A 15,482-nucleotide genomic window follows, 5' to 3' on the forward strand; every position below is an offset into this window, starting at 1 on the left:
GCTTTGTTTGTATGTGTAGTTATTATAGGAGGTTTATACCAAACTTCTCAAAAATAGCTGAGCCAATTGTGAAACTGACCAAGAAGTATGCCCGATTTGCTTGGACAGAAGAATGTGAACAGGCCTTTCAGTTCCTGAAAAGGAGTCTCACCGTGGTGCCCCTGCTAATGTATCCAGATCCAAGCAGGCCATATGTACTTTACACTGATGCCAGCGATAGCTGCGTGGGTGCCTGCCTAGCACAACTACATTATGACGACAGTAAATCTCCGGAAGTTGAGAAACCAATCCATTTCCTATCACACAAGTTGACAGATACTGAATCACGATGGTCAACGATTGAAAAAGAAGCATATGCCATCCATTATGCCTTACAAAAACTTGACCATTATCTGCATAATGCCAAATTTGTCATCCGAACGGACCATAAACCTCTGAAGTACCTGCTGGAGACGCCGATGCAAAATAAGAAGGTACAGCTTTGGGCACTTGGAATTGCAGGCTACAACTGTGAAATTGAGTACATTGCAGGAACAACCAATACATGTGCTGATCTCCTGTCAAGAGTACCGACCAACCCGGGGGTTGATACCAATCCAGGGGAGGAAATTGTACTAGATGGCCCAAGCAATGCCCTTGAAATTAATGTCCTTAAGCTGTGAACCTCAACAAAGCGAGACCCCTGAAGTTCCCAAAACGTGCAGACTGGGGCTAGACATGAGCTCAGAACAACTGAAGGACAAGAACATCCAAGACATTAAGGTCAAGCTGGAAAAGTGTAGTGGAGACGAGTCATCATTTAGAAGGTTTCTACTTATAGGTGGGTTACTCTATTTTATGAGTAATGCGGATGATGAACCAGCTCCAAGATTATATGTGCCTGAGCATCTTCAACAAGATGTAGTGACACAATACCATGATGAGAATGGGCATATGGGAATTGACAAGACATTTGAGGCGATTAAGACCAAATATTATTGGCCAAACCTCTACAAAAAGCTGTATAGCTACATCACAAGGTGCCTCACCTGTCAAGCCTGTATGATGAAAGCACAGAAGCCACCACTACAAGATACTGATATGCCACCCTACCCATTTGCCAAGGTTAGCATGGACCTTTCTGGCCCATACCCTACTTCCTTGTCTGGAAACAAGTATATCATTAGCTTTGTGGATCATTTCAGAGGTTTGCCCCGAAGCATTTCCCGTCCCAGACAAAACAGCAGAAACCGTTGCCCACTTACTAATCGAGGAGATCTTTCCACGATTTGGTGCCCCACTTCAGATTGTCACTGACAATGGCATGGAAAACGTAAACAGGGTAGTTAGGGAATCTCTGGAGGCACTCGGGATAAATCATGTGAAAATCTCGTACTATCATCCACAGGGCAACAGCCGAGTTGAGCGATTCCATCGAACCCTACACGATGTACTCGCTAAGAAACTGGACGACGACTTGACCAGCTGGGACTTGTACCTTAACCAGACATTGGCGGCCATAAGGTTCAACATCTGCAAATCATTGAAATTCTCACCCTTCTTCTTGTTGTATAACCGAGATGTCGTGTTACCTATTGATAACCTACTCAATCCAAGAAGAAAGTACACTGGAGAAGATGAACACAAGATCGGGTTACAACAGCAAAATAAATACTTCATGATGGTACATAGGAATATGAAGAAGGCTAAGCACCGACAGAAAAAGTATGCTGACAGGAATAGGAAGCCAAACAAAATAAAGATAGGAGACCCAGTTTTCTACAGGCTCCACCAGAGAAAAAGCAAACTACAAAACAAATGGAAGCCATTTTTCAGGGTCATAGGTCAGACCTCTCCTGTCACCTATATAATCCGATGACAGCTTGATGGATCAACCACAAAAGCCCATGCAGAGCACCTTAGAGTAGCTGAAATAGATGAATGGGACATCTCAAAGGATATCGGTGGCCGTCCTAAGAGGAAGACTGCCTAAGTTGTTCCTCCCTCATCTGAATCGAGTTCAGAAAGTTCAGATGCTAAGACAGGGGATCCGTTAGCTAGAATTGCCAGACAATACCGCCAGGAAAGATCAGACCCTGAGGATGAGGATAACATCCCCCTGGCTGAGGTCGTTAAAAGGTTAAGAAGCAGAAGGTGAGAACAGAAACAGCTAATAGCTGAAGATAGTGGCTCTGACCAAGGTTCTGATAATTCACAATCTTATCACGAAGATGTAGTAAACGTCTTTAGCTGCAACCCTGTCACAGCTAAAGGTGATGAAACAGATAAAAAGCCTCAGCATGGTAACCAAGTCAGGAAGTTACTAGAAGCAGTAGTCCAACTATCGTAAGACTTCGCAATAGTGTGGACAGCTACGACCGCAATGTATATAATGTCAATGTTATATATATATATATACATAGATACATTTGTTTACTGGACGATTTCTTAAGACTGCTGACCTAGGTGCCTTTGTATATATGAAAGACTTATTCTGACTGTTGATAATAGTTTGCCTAATAATGAATATATGTAGTGGGATATATATCAATCCGTTATCATCCGGTTTTCAGAAAACGCTATGGTTGTCCTAATTCTTTTAGTATATGTGGGTTTAGCCAGTGGTACCATGATGTTCGAAAACATCATATTCCAGAAGTTGAATGACGTAACGACCACCAGGTCTAAGTGGTTAGTCACCTTTGTTATAGACTTAAAACCTTACCACTCGTATTTAACCAAATTTCAGACTGACATCAATGATGTGGCATTGATTATCCATAAGGTAATTAACAAGAACTATAGTGCTACTTATTCTGGAATAGAAAGCATGTTCGTGAAACTAGATCAGGAGATAAATAACTTAAACTTAATCTTCATGAAAATTTCTTAGAATATCATCACCTGTCAAGGCCTAAAAGGTCGCTCTTACCCTTTGTTGGCAAAGCATTAAGTTTCCTTTTTGGCACCGTTTCAGATGAAGACTTTGAAAGTGTCAAAAGAAATGTACATAATTTAGCTACTAACCAAGCTCGTTTAGCACACGTAGTACAGGAAGGGTTAACTATTCTGAATGTATCCAGAGTCCAAATCGGAGAAAATAGACATGCCATTAACAAAATCGTAGATAGCTTACAACAAATCGACAACACGATCCAGAATGTTACCAACCATTTTCAAGTACGCATTGATAACATGGAGTGGGCTGTAAAGACTTATTTACAAATAGAACTAGTAATAGAGGAACTAAGACAAACGATAGAAACCCTTACAAACTATTTGGAACACCTTCATTTACAATTGAATGTGCTATCTCTGGGCCATATGTCACCTAGCACAATAACTCCCACGCCGTTACTAACTATATTACGGGAGGTAAAGATTCATCTACCCCCAAGGTTCAAGTTAGCGGGTGACCCCAAAAACGAGTTATGGGATTTCTATAGGACTCTTAAACGTACCACGTTACTTTATGACAACAAGATAGTCGTAGTTGTCTCTCTCCCTCTCTTAGATTTAGATGGTCATGTTGAGATATATCAAGCACATAACCTACCTGTTCCTATCCTGGCCAATGAAATTGACAACCCTGCCAATAGTCTCCATTATTTGATAGCTAAATGCAAGTTAGAGGCTAGTTTAATAGCAGTTAATACCAAGCGTACCAAGTACATGTTGCTGAAAGACACAGAAAAACATGGGTGTACTGCAAGTTTGGTCGGTTACTGTCAAATTCAAAGTCCTGCATATCCCATAAATTTCAGTCAGTTATGTATAGTCTCTCTCTTTATGAAAAAATGAACAGAAAGTAAAAAAGTTCTGTAGAACAGAAGTAATGCCTCAGACTTTTTTTACCTTTGGCTGAATATCTGACTACTGGGCAGTGGGTCATAGCAACACGGGAAAGATTAGATTTAACAATAGTTTGTGAAAGTGACGTCAAACGACTTAGTGCCCTAACAGTGCGCCCTCCATTAGGTGTAATAAGGTTCAAAGAGTCATGCTCTGCGTCGAATGACTATTTGACTCTGTTGCCCTATTACCAAAATGAGAGCAGATATAGTTTTGAGGACAAATTTCTAAAACTGATCTATAGGCTGAATATAACGCAAATGCTCCTTTTCGAACCCTTACAAAGAAAAACGTTTGATGTCAAAAAGGCTAGATTACCAAAGAAACTAAGATATCTCGATAAAATTCCAATGGATCACTTAATTGAACAATTAGAGTCAATGGATACGATTGAGGAAATGGAGACTGGGAACTACTTATGGACCTTTGTTATGGTGGCATTATCAGTTACATTGATAATAGTGTCGGTTACTGACTTTTCAAAATTTATCAAACCCTGGCTTGCCAAAAGAATTAGGAGGGGAAAACACACCCATGTTGCTTCCGAGTTCGAGTTGGTGCCTGTTGAAACGGAAGGTGCGGTTACCACCGACAGGGAGGGAATAGCCTCTGCACCACTCGTGCCTGGAAGGGTGGACGGAACGGGAACATCAACGGTAGTGCGACAACTCTACCCAAGTCTGGACGTGACTGGATAATCACCATCCGGGAACAACGGCGGCGACGTGATCCAGACTGTGTTGTGTCCCGACGGGATGTCCAAGGACTAACTCATGAACGACCAATGTTCGGTTAAATTCCCCAGTGTGTTGAAACTGTGGGAATGTGAGTGAACTGTGTAAAATGTTACCAACCCTTTCAAGGAAACTATAATTTTCCATCTGTGTACTATGGTGGACTGTAGCAACAGTATATGGTGAAACACAATGCAAGGACTATATAACCATATTAGAAGAAAATGAAATTTTTCCTGCGAAAAATTTCGAAGTAAAGAGGGGCGAATGTAACACAATAGGTCGCATGCCGCTGTGTTGGCCCATGACACTAATCCAGTGAGACAGACGCACTATCCCCTGCCACCTAGCTGACTGGTGCGTGTCTGGCTGGGAAACTATATTTCACTAAAATGTCAAGACAGGGTCTTTAGAACACCTTAAAAAAATGTCACACCAAACACTAACGAGGGAAGTGATTCATGTGGTGGGTAGAAGCAGGATCAGATGCATCGGACACTAATCCAGCGTGACCGGTGTACTGCCCACTGTCCCCTCCAGACTGACCTGTGTATGACAAGTAGGAGACCATATCTCACTAGAAGTAAAAAACAAGGGTTAAGAAGACTGACGTGAAATACCACACTGGACATTGGCGACAAGGATGATTATTCTAGTGGACTTAGCTGGATCAACCTGTCAGATTGTTTGTGGCCAGTATGACGTTTAAGAGAGGGGGAAAAGCTGGTTAAAAAGGAGCCAGGCCCCACTCTCAGGAGCAGATCCCAACCGACTCTCACAGACGACACTTCCGCCAGCTGAGAGGGACTCTCTGCCCGCCTCTGCCTGCCTCTACCTGCAGCTGTTGGACCCTGCCGGGACCATGCTGACTAGACCAGCCCTGTGGACTCAGTGATGGGACTGTGACTGAAATAAATACTTCAATTCCTTGCAAACCTAGGCCCATCTTTGGGTCGATTCCACCATCTGCCCTACCTTCTGTATATCGAAATGGGTCTCTTCTTGTTCCTCCTCCTCTATTTCCTCGTTGGAATCGTCCTCGTTGTCATCGTCGATGTCCAGCCTAGACAAGACGTCGACCAACATATTCGTGGTTTGCCACGCACGAGTCTCCATGTTCCCCAGGTGGTTGTAGAAGTCCTGGATGGTTGGCAACATACTATCGGGTATTGCTACTTTCGATCTATCCCGAGTCATCTTTAGTGGTAATAGTTGGTTGACCGGCAACGATACTTCTGGTGGAACTTCTTCTTCGACTGGCGGTATGGTTTCCTCGATCGGATCTCGCCATATGTCGTAGAGTCTTGTGGACCCAATACCGCAGCGCTTTTTGACCTTGCTTACTGGGAGCACCCCGCGAAGGGAGCGTATTTCTTGCATCTTGTTTTTTTCCCTGGGCATATATATACCCATACTTCCTATATGTCTATATGGGAATCCCAATCCTCTCCCAGGAATCCCAATCCTCCCCATAAACTTCTAACAATGCTTAGCAAATACTTAGCAATGCTTAGCAATGCTTGGTAATAAGACGTTCAAACACCGAATGAATGTGTTGAGAAGCGACAAACACAACATCTACGGCATCACCCTCAACATGACGTCACTGTCGCCCTTGGATACCAAACGGTGAATCGCCGCGTACGGGCACACGCTCATAAACCACTGACGCGTTGGGAGTTTCTAAGGCCCACCACTGGTGTCTAGGCTGTACATCGGATGGCGAAATCGTTAATTTATACTTGGGAGCGGAATTGACATATAATGACACGCTTAGTTGGCCTGTAACAGAACCCCCCACTGTGGGGGGAGTTTCTAAGGCGAATGTCGGGGGTCTGGGCTGTGCATCGAATGATGCCTCTGCTCGAAATCGCTAATTTATACTTGGGGCTTGCAGCAGAATTGGCATATAATGACGCTCTTAGTTGGCCTGTAACAGAACCCCCATTCTGTATACTACTCCGTCAGTACCATTCCATCCCAAACCGTCGGACAATTACTATCACATACATATGGACATAGCTCTATATCTATACTATTCACACTTTGCTAAGGACAATCATGGTTTCAACAAAAAACTATGATGTGTGGTCAAATTTGGTTTGAATATCTAACCTTATTGTAAGCATGGATCCTAGGTTTCAGTATGTCATGTCATCTTGTGGATCCCATACCTGCTACTGACAGGTGTTGTGTGATTTTTTGCATGATTTTTATGGTTACTCATCGTGCTTATCAAGTGCTGAAGGTTAGATTAAAGTGAATGTTTGCCTAAAGAGGGGTTACCATATTATTAGTTATCCAGTTTTAAATGGATACAATTTAAAATGTTTAACCTACGTTTAAGTAAAATTGTGATTTTTTGTGATCCTTAGCAAAGTGTGAGTAGTATATAATCAGTACATTCGTCTATTTTACGCCTAATCCGCATTAACAAAGTTCTGTTGTAGAAGGTGTTTTGGTATTTTTGTATATGTTGACGTAAACAATTAGCTTCTCTCATCTTTATTCAGGCTTCAGGCAAATTTATAGGCGCAATTGTAGTATAACATATAATTTGAATGATATGAAATGACAAAAGCGAAGAAGTTGCCAGTTGGGTCTGGACTGGATCACTAGCTCTGTACAGCCAGGGTGTCACATGATTCTGACCACGCGTGGTTGGTCATAATGCCTAAAGACTTACGATAAGTCATTATTTGAAAGCACATTCCCACACAAAGCCAATAACCGCTTTTTCTCAATGCTGTTATGCTATTTTCTAGATTATACCCCTTTCAAACAAAAAGGTAATTTGCGTCGCAAAGTAATCTACAGCAATCAACCTTTAATAGGAAGACTTACCTTACAGTGATAAACAAAACGATTCTCAGATGTCAAATGTATATTTAGATAGAGTGAGTGAGTGAGTGAGTTTAGTTTAAAGCCTCACTCAGCAATATTCCAGCTATATGGCGGCGGTCTGTAATGAATCAAGTCTGGACGAGACAATCCAGTGATTAACAGCATGAGCATCGATTTGCGCAATGGGAACCGATGACATGTGTCAACCAAGTCAGCGAGCCTGACCACCCGATCCCGTTAGTCGCCGGTTTTGACAAGCATGGGTTACTGACGATTCATTCTAACCCGGGCTTTCACGGGTCCAACCTTTAATAGGGATACTTACAGTGATAAACAAAAAAGATTCTCTTATGTCAAATGTATATTTGAATAGAAAGACATATAGTAAACTAAAGTGATAACGAACTCAGAGGGACCAAACATTTAGTTCGGTACAACTGTAGTTCGCCAACGCATTTTGACTAAAATATACACGTGGTTGGGTCCAATAACAGTTCGTTATATCCGTCAGGTCGTTATAAGCGTGTGAATTGTAAACGGATGACTAGTTGATTGATCTGCATTCCAGAAGTTGGTGAGTCAAAAATGAAACATACATTATAGATGACAAGTTCGTGTTTATTGCATAGAGCGACGTTTGATGTAGATTCTTACCTCGTTATCAAGCTAAATGTACCCAACGTCGCGCTATGCAATAAACAAGAAGTTGTCATCCACAAAATTGTATGTTTCATTTTTGTATCTGATGACTCTTATCGAAAATTGAGTGATATATTGCACTGCTTACCTCTGGTCTAATTTTGTCATCCTATCTTCAGGCCTCGTCTACAACCAGGACCTGAAGACCTGCGACTGGCCGAACCACGTGGCACCACCTTGCGGGACGAGACACTGATGATATTCAGAGTTACCTCGGATTGTTTAACTAGGACGAAGACTTTCGACTGTCTCGGCTTCTTTTGTTAGCACTGCCCAGTTCTAATCTGTGTACATGCTCAAAGACACGACAGTGTTGCGATAACGGGAAGACATAAGATAAGAGTACAGATTTACTTGCAAAAGAATTTGGACATGCCTTATCTTCCAGCGAGGTCATCGAGATCTTGCACTGTAGATACTTATTATGCAATGACGAGGTGATGATATTTGTAATTTGTCGTTCTAATAAATATTTTTGTTATTTTATGTTTGATACTTTGAAAAGACAAATGACCTCCATAGGTCGTTTGGCAACATCGTGTTATCCTGACACTATGGCAGTTGTAACATGACGTGGAAGTTTCACACAGTTGACCTTCTTCCCATCTCAGACTGCAGACTGGGTTAGTCTCTTTAGTCAGTGAGTGAGTAATTTTAGATTTTCGCCGCTTTAAGCAACATTCCAGCAATATCACGGTGGGAACACCAGAAATGGGTTTAACTCTTTGTAGCCATGTGGGAATCGAACCCGGGTCTTCGGTGTGATGAGCGGACGCTTTGACCATCAGGATACCCCACCGCCCCGAATTGCGTTAAGAATGAGTGTGGGCGATGCTGTGGATTAGATCTACACTTTATTCCAGTGGATTCTTGCACAGTCTGCTTGGTGTCTGGTTCAGGATATACCGCACATATAGTATGACAAGCACTAAATACAAAAAAATGGCCAATGACATATATATCTTCTGATTTACATTATATTTCTGGAGATTACGAACCGCAGTCAATCAGCTGGAAAATGACTGCAGGGCGGTTTGTTTGAAACTGGTTTGTAAAACCAAACCAGCATCGTAACCTTTTCGCCATTGTTGCCTTGACGTCATAACACGGCGTGAGGGGAGGGTAACGTCGTAAATCTACCGGGAAGAAATCCTCCTGAAAATGGCAGCCTGACTTGCGGCAAGATGCGCAAGCGCTTCAGGACAGATAAACCAGTCTACGTCATGGACTGTTTTATGTTTTATCATGGTGCATGGGCGTCCTACCTTGATCCTATCTGCGGCCGGAACCACACTGACCTCCGATAACACTGAGCATGTGACAAAGTCGACCGAGTGCAAGTCTAGGCAAAAGATAAGTGTCTGTGTCCTTCCCACCAGTTCGCCATTCTCCTTCGTCTGGTTCAACATGCTCTGTCTGGTGCTGCTAGCTCTCCTTCCGACAGGTGAGTGAGTGGGTTGGGTGAATGAGTGAGTGAGTGAGCGAGTGAGTATGCGTGTGGGTAAGCGAGTGTGTGAGCGAGTGAGTGCGTGTGTGTGCGAGCGTGTGTGCGTGTGGATGCGTGAGTGAGTGATGCCTCACATAGAGACAGTACAATCAGAGTTGATTCTTGTACCTTTCATAAGCCATCTTCTTGTACCGCCCTCTGGTATAACGCTGCTCGGGATCAAACCCTTTCAACCTTCCGAACAGACACTCTATCTTCTAAACCACGGAGGAGATTAATTATTACGTAGAGGGTGTTCAAACATTAACTGCTTCTATGTGAGTCTAAGACCTTGGTGTTGACAAACCTAGAAACATAATCAAAGCGAATTTGAGATTCGAACCCAGGACCATGAGGATCTGGTACCCCCCGGCCCCTTATGTATATCTCGACAACTATCTATAGACTGCTGTGCTTCAAGAATATTTTGAAATCCCTTTCCGTGGGTGACATCCGCGTTATAACTATCAATGGTAATGATCTGTACAGAAAAACTGGATGCCATAACTTCGTTTGGAATGACCGCTGGATGCCTACCCTTAAAAGAGGGATCTCAGGTTTTTCGTGCATCATGTGATATACTGCCCTCATAACTGCCCACGCCCGTGTTCGTGAAATATACACGGACATCCACTCATACATTACAGGTAACGATTGTCATGTCGAGAGCATTTTAAAACACATCCTTGTGAATCGTGGTTGACCGGCCATCTTGAATGGTACACGAGGACTTGGTGAAAAGCCTACTAAACTTCTCGTGATATTCAATGCTACGGAATTCTTTTAGGGCCATTCGATTCTTTATTTTTATATTGAAATAACATATTATCTTGAAATATCAACTTATTAGCTTTAAATTTCAAGATCGTAACTCCCAATTTCAACATATTATTTTGAAAATTTAAGATAATGATCTTGGACAAATTCTTATCTTGAAATTTCAAAATTATTGCCTTGAAATTTCAACTTAATATGCATCTTGAAACTTGACCTTAGCATCATGAAATCTTCAAGAAGAAGTATTGAATAACGAATGGCCCTAAAAGACTTCCATATAATACACAGTTTCATTTTATTCACTGCAACGTAATGCTTGTTGCAGCGTTTGCGATAGACTGCGTCGCCGAGGGTAATGGAGTTCACGAGAAGGGATGTCGCGCCTTTGTCACTTGTAATGCTGGAGTTGCCACGATAACGGAATGTCAAGGCAACATGGTCTTTGACGATATAACAAAGAAATGCGCCGAGTAAAGTATAGTTTTACTGATGACATGTTTTATTGATGTGTGATGTCAAGTCCGGGGGTACTTTCCACCACGCCCTTGATTATCCATTCTATTGTGATTAATCGAGGGTTATCCGTTCTATTGTGATTAATCGAGGGTTATCCGTTCTATTGTGATTAATCGAGGGTTATCCGTTCTATTGTGATTAATCGAGGGTTATCCGTTCTATTGTGATTAATCAAGGGTTATGCATTCTATTGTGATTAATCGAGAGTTATCCGAGATGTTCGTGATCTAACATAGAATAGGTCAGATTTTAAAAAAAGAATGCAAATTATGCATATGGTACAAAGATGCTCTAGCGTTTGTTCCTCCAATCAAACCTGGAGGTACCATTCCTCACGCCCAGGAGTATTCGGTCTGTTGTCATTAATACAGCGATAATTTACCCGTGAAGATCCAGGTTAGAATTGGTCTTCATGACCATGCTTGTCGTAAGAGGCGACTAGTGGCATGGGGTTGTCAGGCTCTCTGACTTGGTTTTCACATGTCATCCCGTTCTCAATTGCGTAGATCGATGCTCATGCTGTTGATCACAGGATTGCCTGGTCCAGACTCGATTATTTAAAGACCACCGCCATATAGCTGGAATATTGTTGAGCGCGGCGTAAAACTAAACTCACCCGTTCACTCAGCGCTAATTGGAGAGGTTCGTGGCTACACATAGAAAACAGATGAATTCCTTTAGAAATATCAGTCATTTCTTTGACTTCAATAAACATGGTCAAGAGATGATCCACATCTGTTCTTCCTGCCCCTTAGAAGTCTTCGTTTATGACAGACACATTCACATTTCGGGCTAGTGAATTATTTTGTGGGCTAGTAACTTTAGGGCATAGCTAGCCCGACTGGCAAACTATTTAGCACACTGCTTGTCATTGCTTTTTCCCAATACAAAACTGGTCTTGTCTGAAAACGTGACTTTTTTCCTGTCTCCAGTCCCCACACGCTGAAGAATCTCAGCGGCCGTGCATATGGTAGCATATTACATGTATTTGAGTCTGACTGTTTTGAGTCAGACCAAATGTATACCAAATGTATCTCTTGTCATCAGTGTGCGAAATAGCCAATGGCCTACAAGCACGTGTCTAGTAAAAATCCAGATGGGCCAGTAAATCTCCAAGTCACTGGCCCGACTGGCGAATGCACTTTTATGGGGTCATTTTTTAAATATATCACTCTCTCCGACTTGTTTAGTTATAATGCATTTTAGATTATGACTTGATAAATGATGGTATTTTAACTTTTTGTATTTTTTGCTTAGTTTCTGCATTCACATTTCGGGCTAGTGAATTATTTTTTGGGCTAGTAACTTTAAGGCATAGCTAACCCGACTGGCAAACTAATTTTGTAAACTATTTCGCACACTGCTTGTCATTGCTTTTTCCATAAAAAACTGGTCTTGTCTGAAAACGTGATTTTTTTCCTGTCTCCAGTCCCAGCAGGCTGTCGAATCTCTGCTCACAGATCAAGAACTGTTCTGTCCTGAGTGACGGGAAGTACCATGATCCAATTTGCAGTACCTACTTCACCTGCTACGGTGGAACATTCTTTGGCCACAACTACTGCCCCGGAGGTGAGTGACGTCATGGATGATGGAGTGAGTGAGTGAGTTTCGTTTTACGCCGCTTTTAGGGACCGTTCATAACTTATGGCTAGGGTGATGATAATGATTTTAAGGGGGTCACCCATTTTGTTCTGGGGAGCTAGAAGGGGGTTGGTGGTTATCAATTTTGTACACACGTACTAGGAGGGTGTGTGTGTGTGTGTGTGTGTGTGTGTGTGTCAGCAATCCTGTACATATAAATATGTTTAAAATTATGCTTAGAAATTATGAGAAGGGAAGGGGGGGTCATTGATTTTGTACATGACATGCAGGGGGGTCACTTATTTTGTACAGCAATATCACGGCGGGGGAACACCAGAAATGGGCTTCACACATTTTACCAATGTGGGAAATCGAACCTAGGTTTTCGGCTTGACGAGCGAACGCTTTAACCACAAGGCTATCCAACCGTGGATGGTGGAGAGCACGGGTGGAGTCGAGGAACGAGGTGGTTTGAGTTGGGGTGGATTAGAAACCTGATGGGGATGACGCGTTATACGTTCGATGGAAATTACGGGGTAAGGATGGAAATATGGATAATGTTGGGATAAGGTAAACTACAGGGTAAGTACAGGGTAAGGATGACATTTAATTGAAATTAATGGTAATGATGGGAAAGGTGAAGAGATGTATATAGATGAATAAGAAAACGTTTTCGATAACGATGGAATAAGATAAATTGAAAAGGGTAAAGTATAGGGTAAGGATGGCATAAGGTGAAGGGTAAAGTATAGGGTAAGGATGGTATAAGGTGAAGGGTAAAGTATAGGGTAAGGGTGGCATAAGGTGAAGGGTAAAGTATAGGGTAAGGGTGGCATAAGGTGAAGGGTAAAGTATAGGGTAAGGATGGCATAAGGTGAAGGGTAAAGTATAGGGTAAGAATGGCATAAGGTGAAGGGTAAAGTATAGGGTAAGGATGGCATAAGGTGAAGGATGGGAAGAGGTGAAGAAAAGTAATTAGATGGGATAAGATAAAGTGATGGATAAGGTGATTATAGCTGCAAAATGGGATAGCGTTGACGTTAAGTATAAAGCTGGCACATATTGAAGTATACGGAGGGGACAAGGTAAAGATAAGGATAAGGAAGAGACAAGGTGAAGCTTTGGATAACGATGGGTTGAGGTGCAAATATTGGCCAAGAATGGGCTTATGTTAAAGCTTAGGATAAAGATGGGACAAAGCGAAGTTAAGCATTAGGATTGGACAAAGTGAAAGTACGTATAAGGACGGAACAAGGTACACCTTAGGATAAGGATGGGTCATGGCGAAGGTAAGCATGAGGATGGGACAAAGTGAAGATACGTATAAGGACGGAACAAGGTACACCTTAGGATAAGGATGGGTCATGGCGAAGTTAAGCATTATGATGGGACAAAGTGAAAGTACGTTTAAGGAAGGAAAAAGGTGTACCTTAGGATAAGGATGGGTCAAAGCAAAGTTAAGCATTAGGATGGGACAAAGTGAAAGTACGTTTAAGGACGGAACAAGGTGTACCTTAGGATAAGGATGGGTCATGGTGAAGGTAAGCATTAGGATGGGACAAAGTGAAGATACGTATAAGGACGGAACACGTTGTACCTTAGGATAAGGATAGGTCATGGCGAAGTTAAGCATTAGGATGGGACAAAGTGAAAGTACGTTTAAGGAAGGAACAAGGTGTACCTTAGGATAAGGATGGGTCATGGCGAAGGTAAGCATTAGGATGGGACAAAGTGAAGATACGTATAAGGACGGAACAAGGTGTACCTTAGGATAAGGATGGAACAAAGCGAAATGTGTGGTGTGTTTGAAGCTTAGGATGAGGATAGGCTGATGATGAAGCTGAGAGTAATTGTGTGATATGGGGAAATTTAAGATGTGTGTGATGACGTTGGTTTCTAGTCGCATGAAGACGAATTATACTGGAGATATGTAGCCAGTGGGCTTTCCCGTGGTTAACATTAACCAAATTCTTACATTATATTGAGGGGGAGGGGTAATTTGAAACAAGGTAATCAACAACAACAACAACAAGAAGAATAACAACAATGGTTGTGCAACACCAGCAACGACATCTCTACTCACGTACTACTAAAACATGCTTCAGATGATGCACATATATTGATATCATAGATAGAAAATCCTCGGTTACGTTCGAAATGATTACCTCCCTTGTTATGTGCAGGAACTGTCTTCAATGAGGCGCTGCAGTCATGTGATTGGCCGAACGACACCCTACCTCCATGTGGAACAAAAGGACTGTCAACTCCAGCTAGAGGTTAATCGGCTGTCCTCCCCATGAGCACGATTATGGCAATAAAGCGTTAGATATCAACATCTTCCTATAGTTGGAGATCATGCAGCCAACTGGATGCGATGTCTTGGTGGGATGGCGTCTTGTATGTATGTATGTATGTATGTATGTATGTATGTATGTATGTATGTATGTATGTATGTATGTATGTATGTATGTATGTATGTATGTATGTATGTATGTATGTATGTATGTATGTATGTATGTATGTATGTATGTGTGTATGTGTGTATGTGTGCATGTGTGCATGTGTGCATGAGTGCATGAGTGCATGAGTGCATGAGTGTGTGTGTGTGTGTGCGTGCGTGCGCGCGCGCGTGTTTAGTTTTACGCCGCACTCAGCAATATTCCAGCAATAGGGCGGCGGTCTGTAATTAATCGAGTCTGGACCAGACAATCCAGTGATCAACGGCATGAGCATCGATTGGGAACCTATGACATGTGTCAACCAAGTCAGCGAGCCTGACCACCCAATCCCGTTAGTCGTCTCTTACGACAAGCGTGGGTTAATATCAATATTCTAACCCGGACCTTCACGGGTAGAGAGAGAGTGACAGTCGAATGGTAATACATTGAGGTACTCTCATGACTCTAGAGACATGTAAGTTCGAGTGAGTGGCCATGGTGAGTTTAGTTTTACGCCGCATTCAGCAATATACCAGCTATATGGCGGTGGTCTGTAAATAATCGAGTCTGGGCCAG

At 42.4% G+C, this 15,482-nt stretch overlaps 1 protein-coding gene across 2 annotated transcripts in view; it reads left to right on the forward strand.

The window, feature by feature from the left end:
* Positions 1-14,805, forward strand: part of LOC124289261 (chitin-binding domain protein cbd-1-like) — a 48,579-nt gene extending 33,774 nt beyond the window's left edge. The window contains exons 1-4 of one of the 2 annotated variants that reach the window (XM_046725868.1): positions 9,339-9,552; positions 10,697-10,841; positions 12,317-12,456; positions 14,652-14,805. In XM_046725868.1, the coding sequence (XP_046581824.1) occupies positions 9,354-9,552; positions 10,697-10,841; positions 12,317-12,456; positions 14,652-14,749 (582 nt within the window). In that variant the 5' untranslated portion in view covers positions 9,339-9,353 and the 3' untranslated portion in view covers positions 14,750-14,805. Of the gene's footprint in view, positions 1-9,338; positions 9,553-10,696; positions 10,842-12,316; positions 12,457-14,651 lie in introns of those variants that run through there. The other variant, XM_046725869.1, reaches the window with a different exon arrangement.
* The last annotated feature ends 677 nt before the right edge of the window (positions 14,806-15,482 follow it).

Source organism: Haliotis rubra, unplaced genomic scaffold (genome assembly GCF_003918875.1).
Source record: "Haliotis rubra isolate DU_JTF1 unplaced genomic scaffold, ASM391887v1 Scf438, whole genome shotgun sequence".
Classification (NCBI taxonomy): domain Eukaryota; kingdom Metazoa; phylum Mollusca; class Gastropoda; order Lepetellida; family Haliotidae; genus Haliotis; species Haliotis rubra.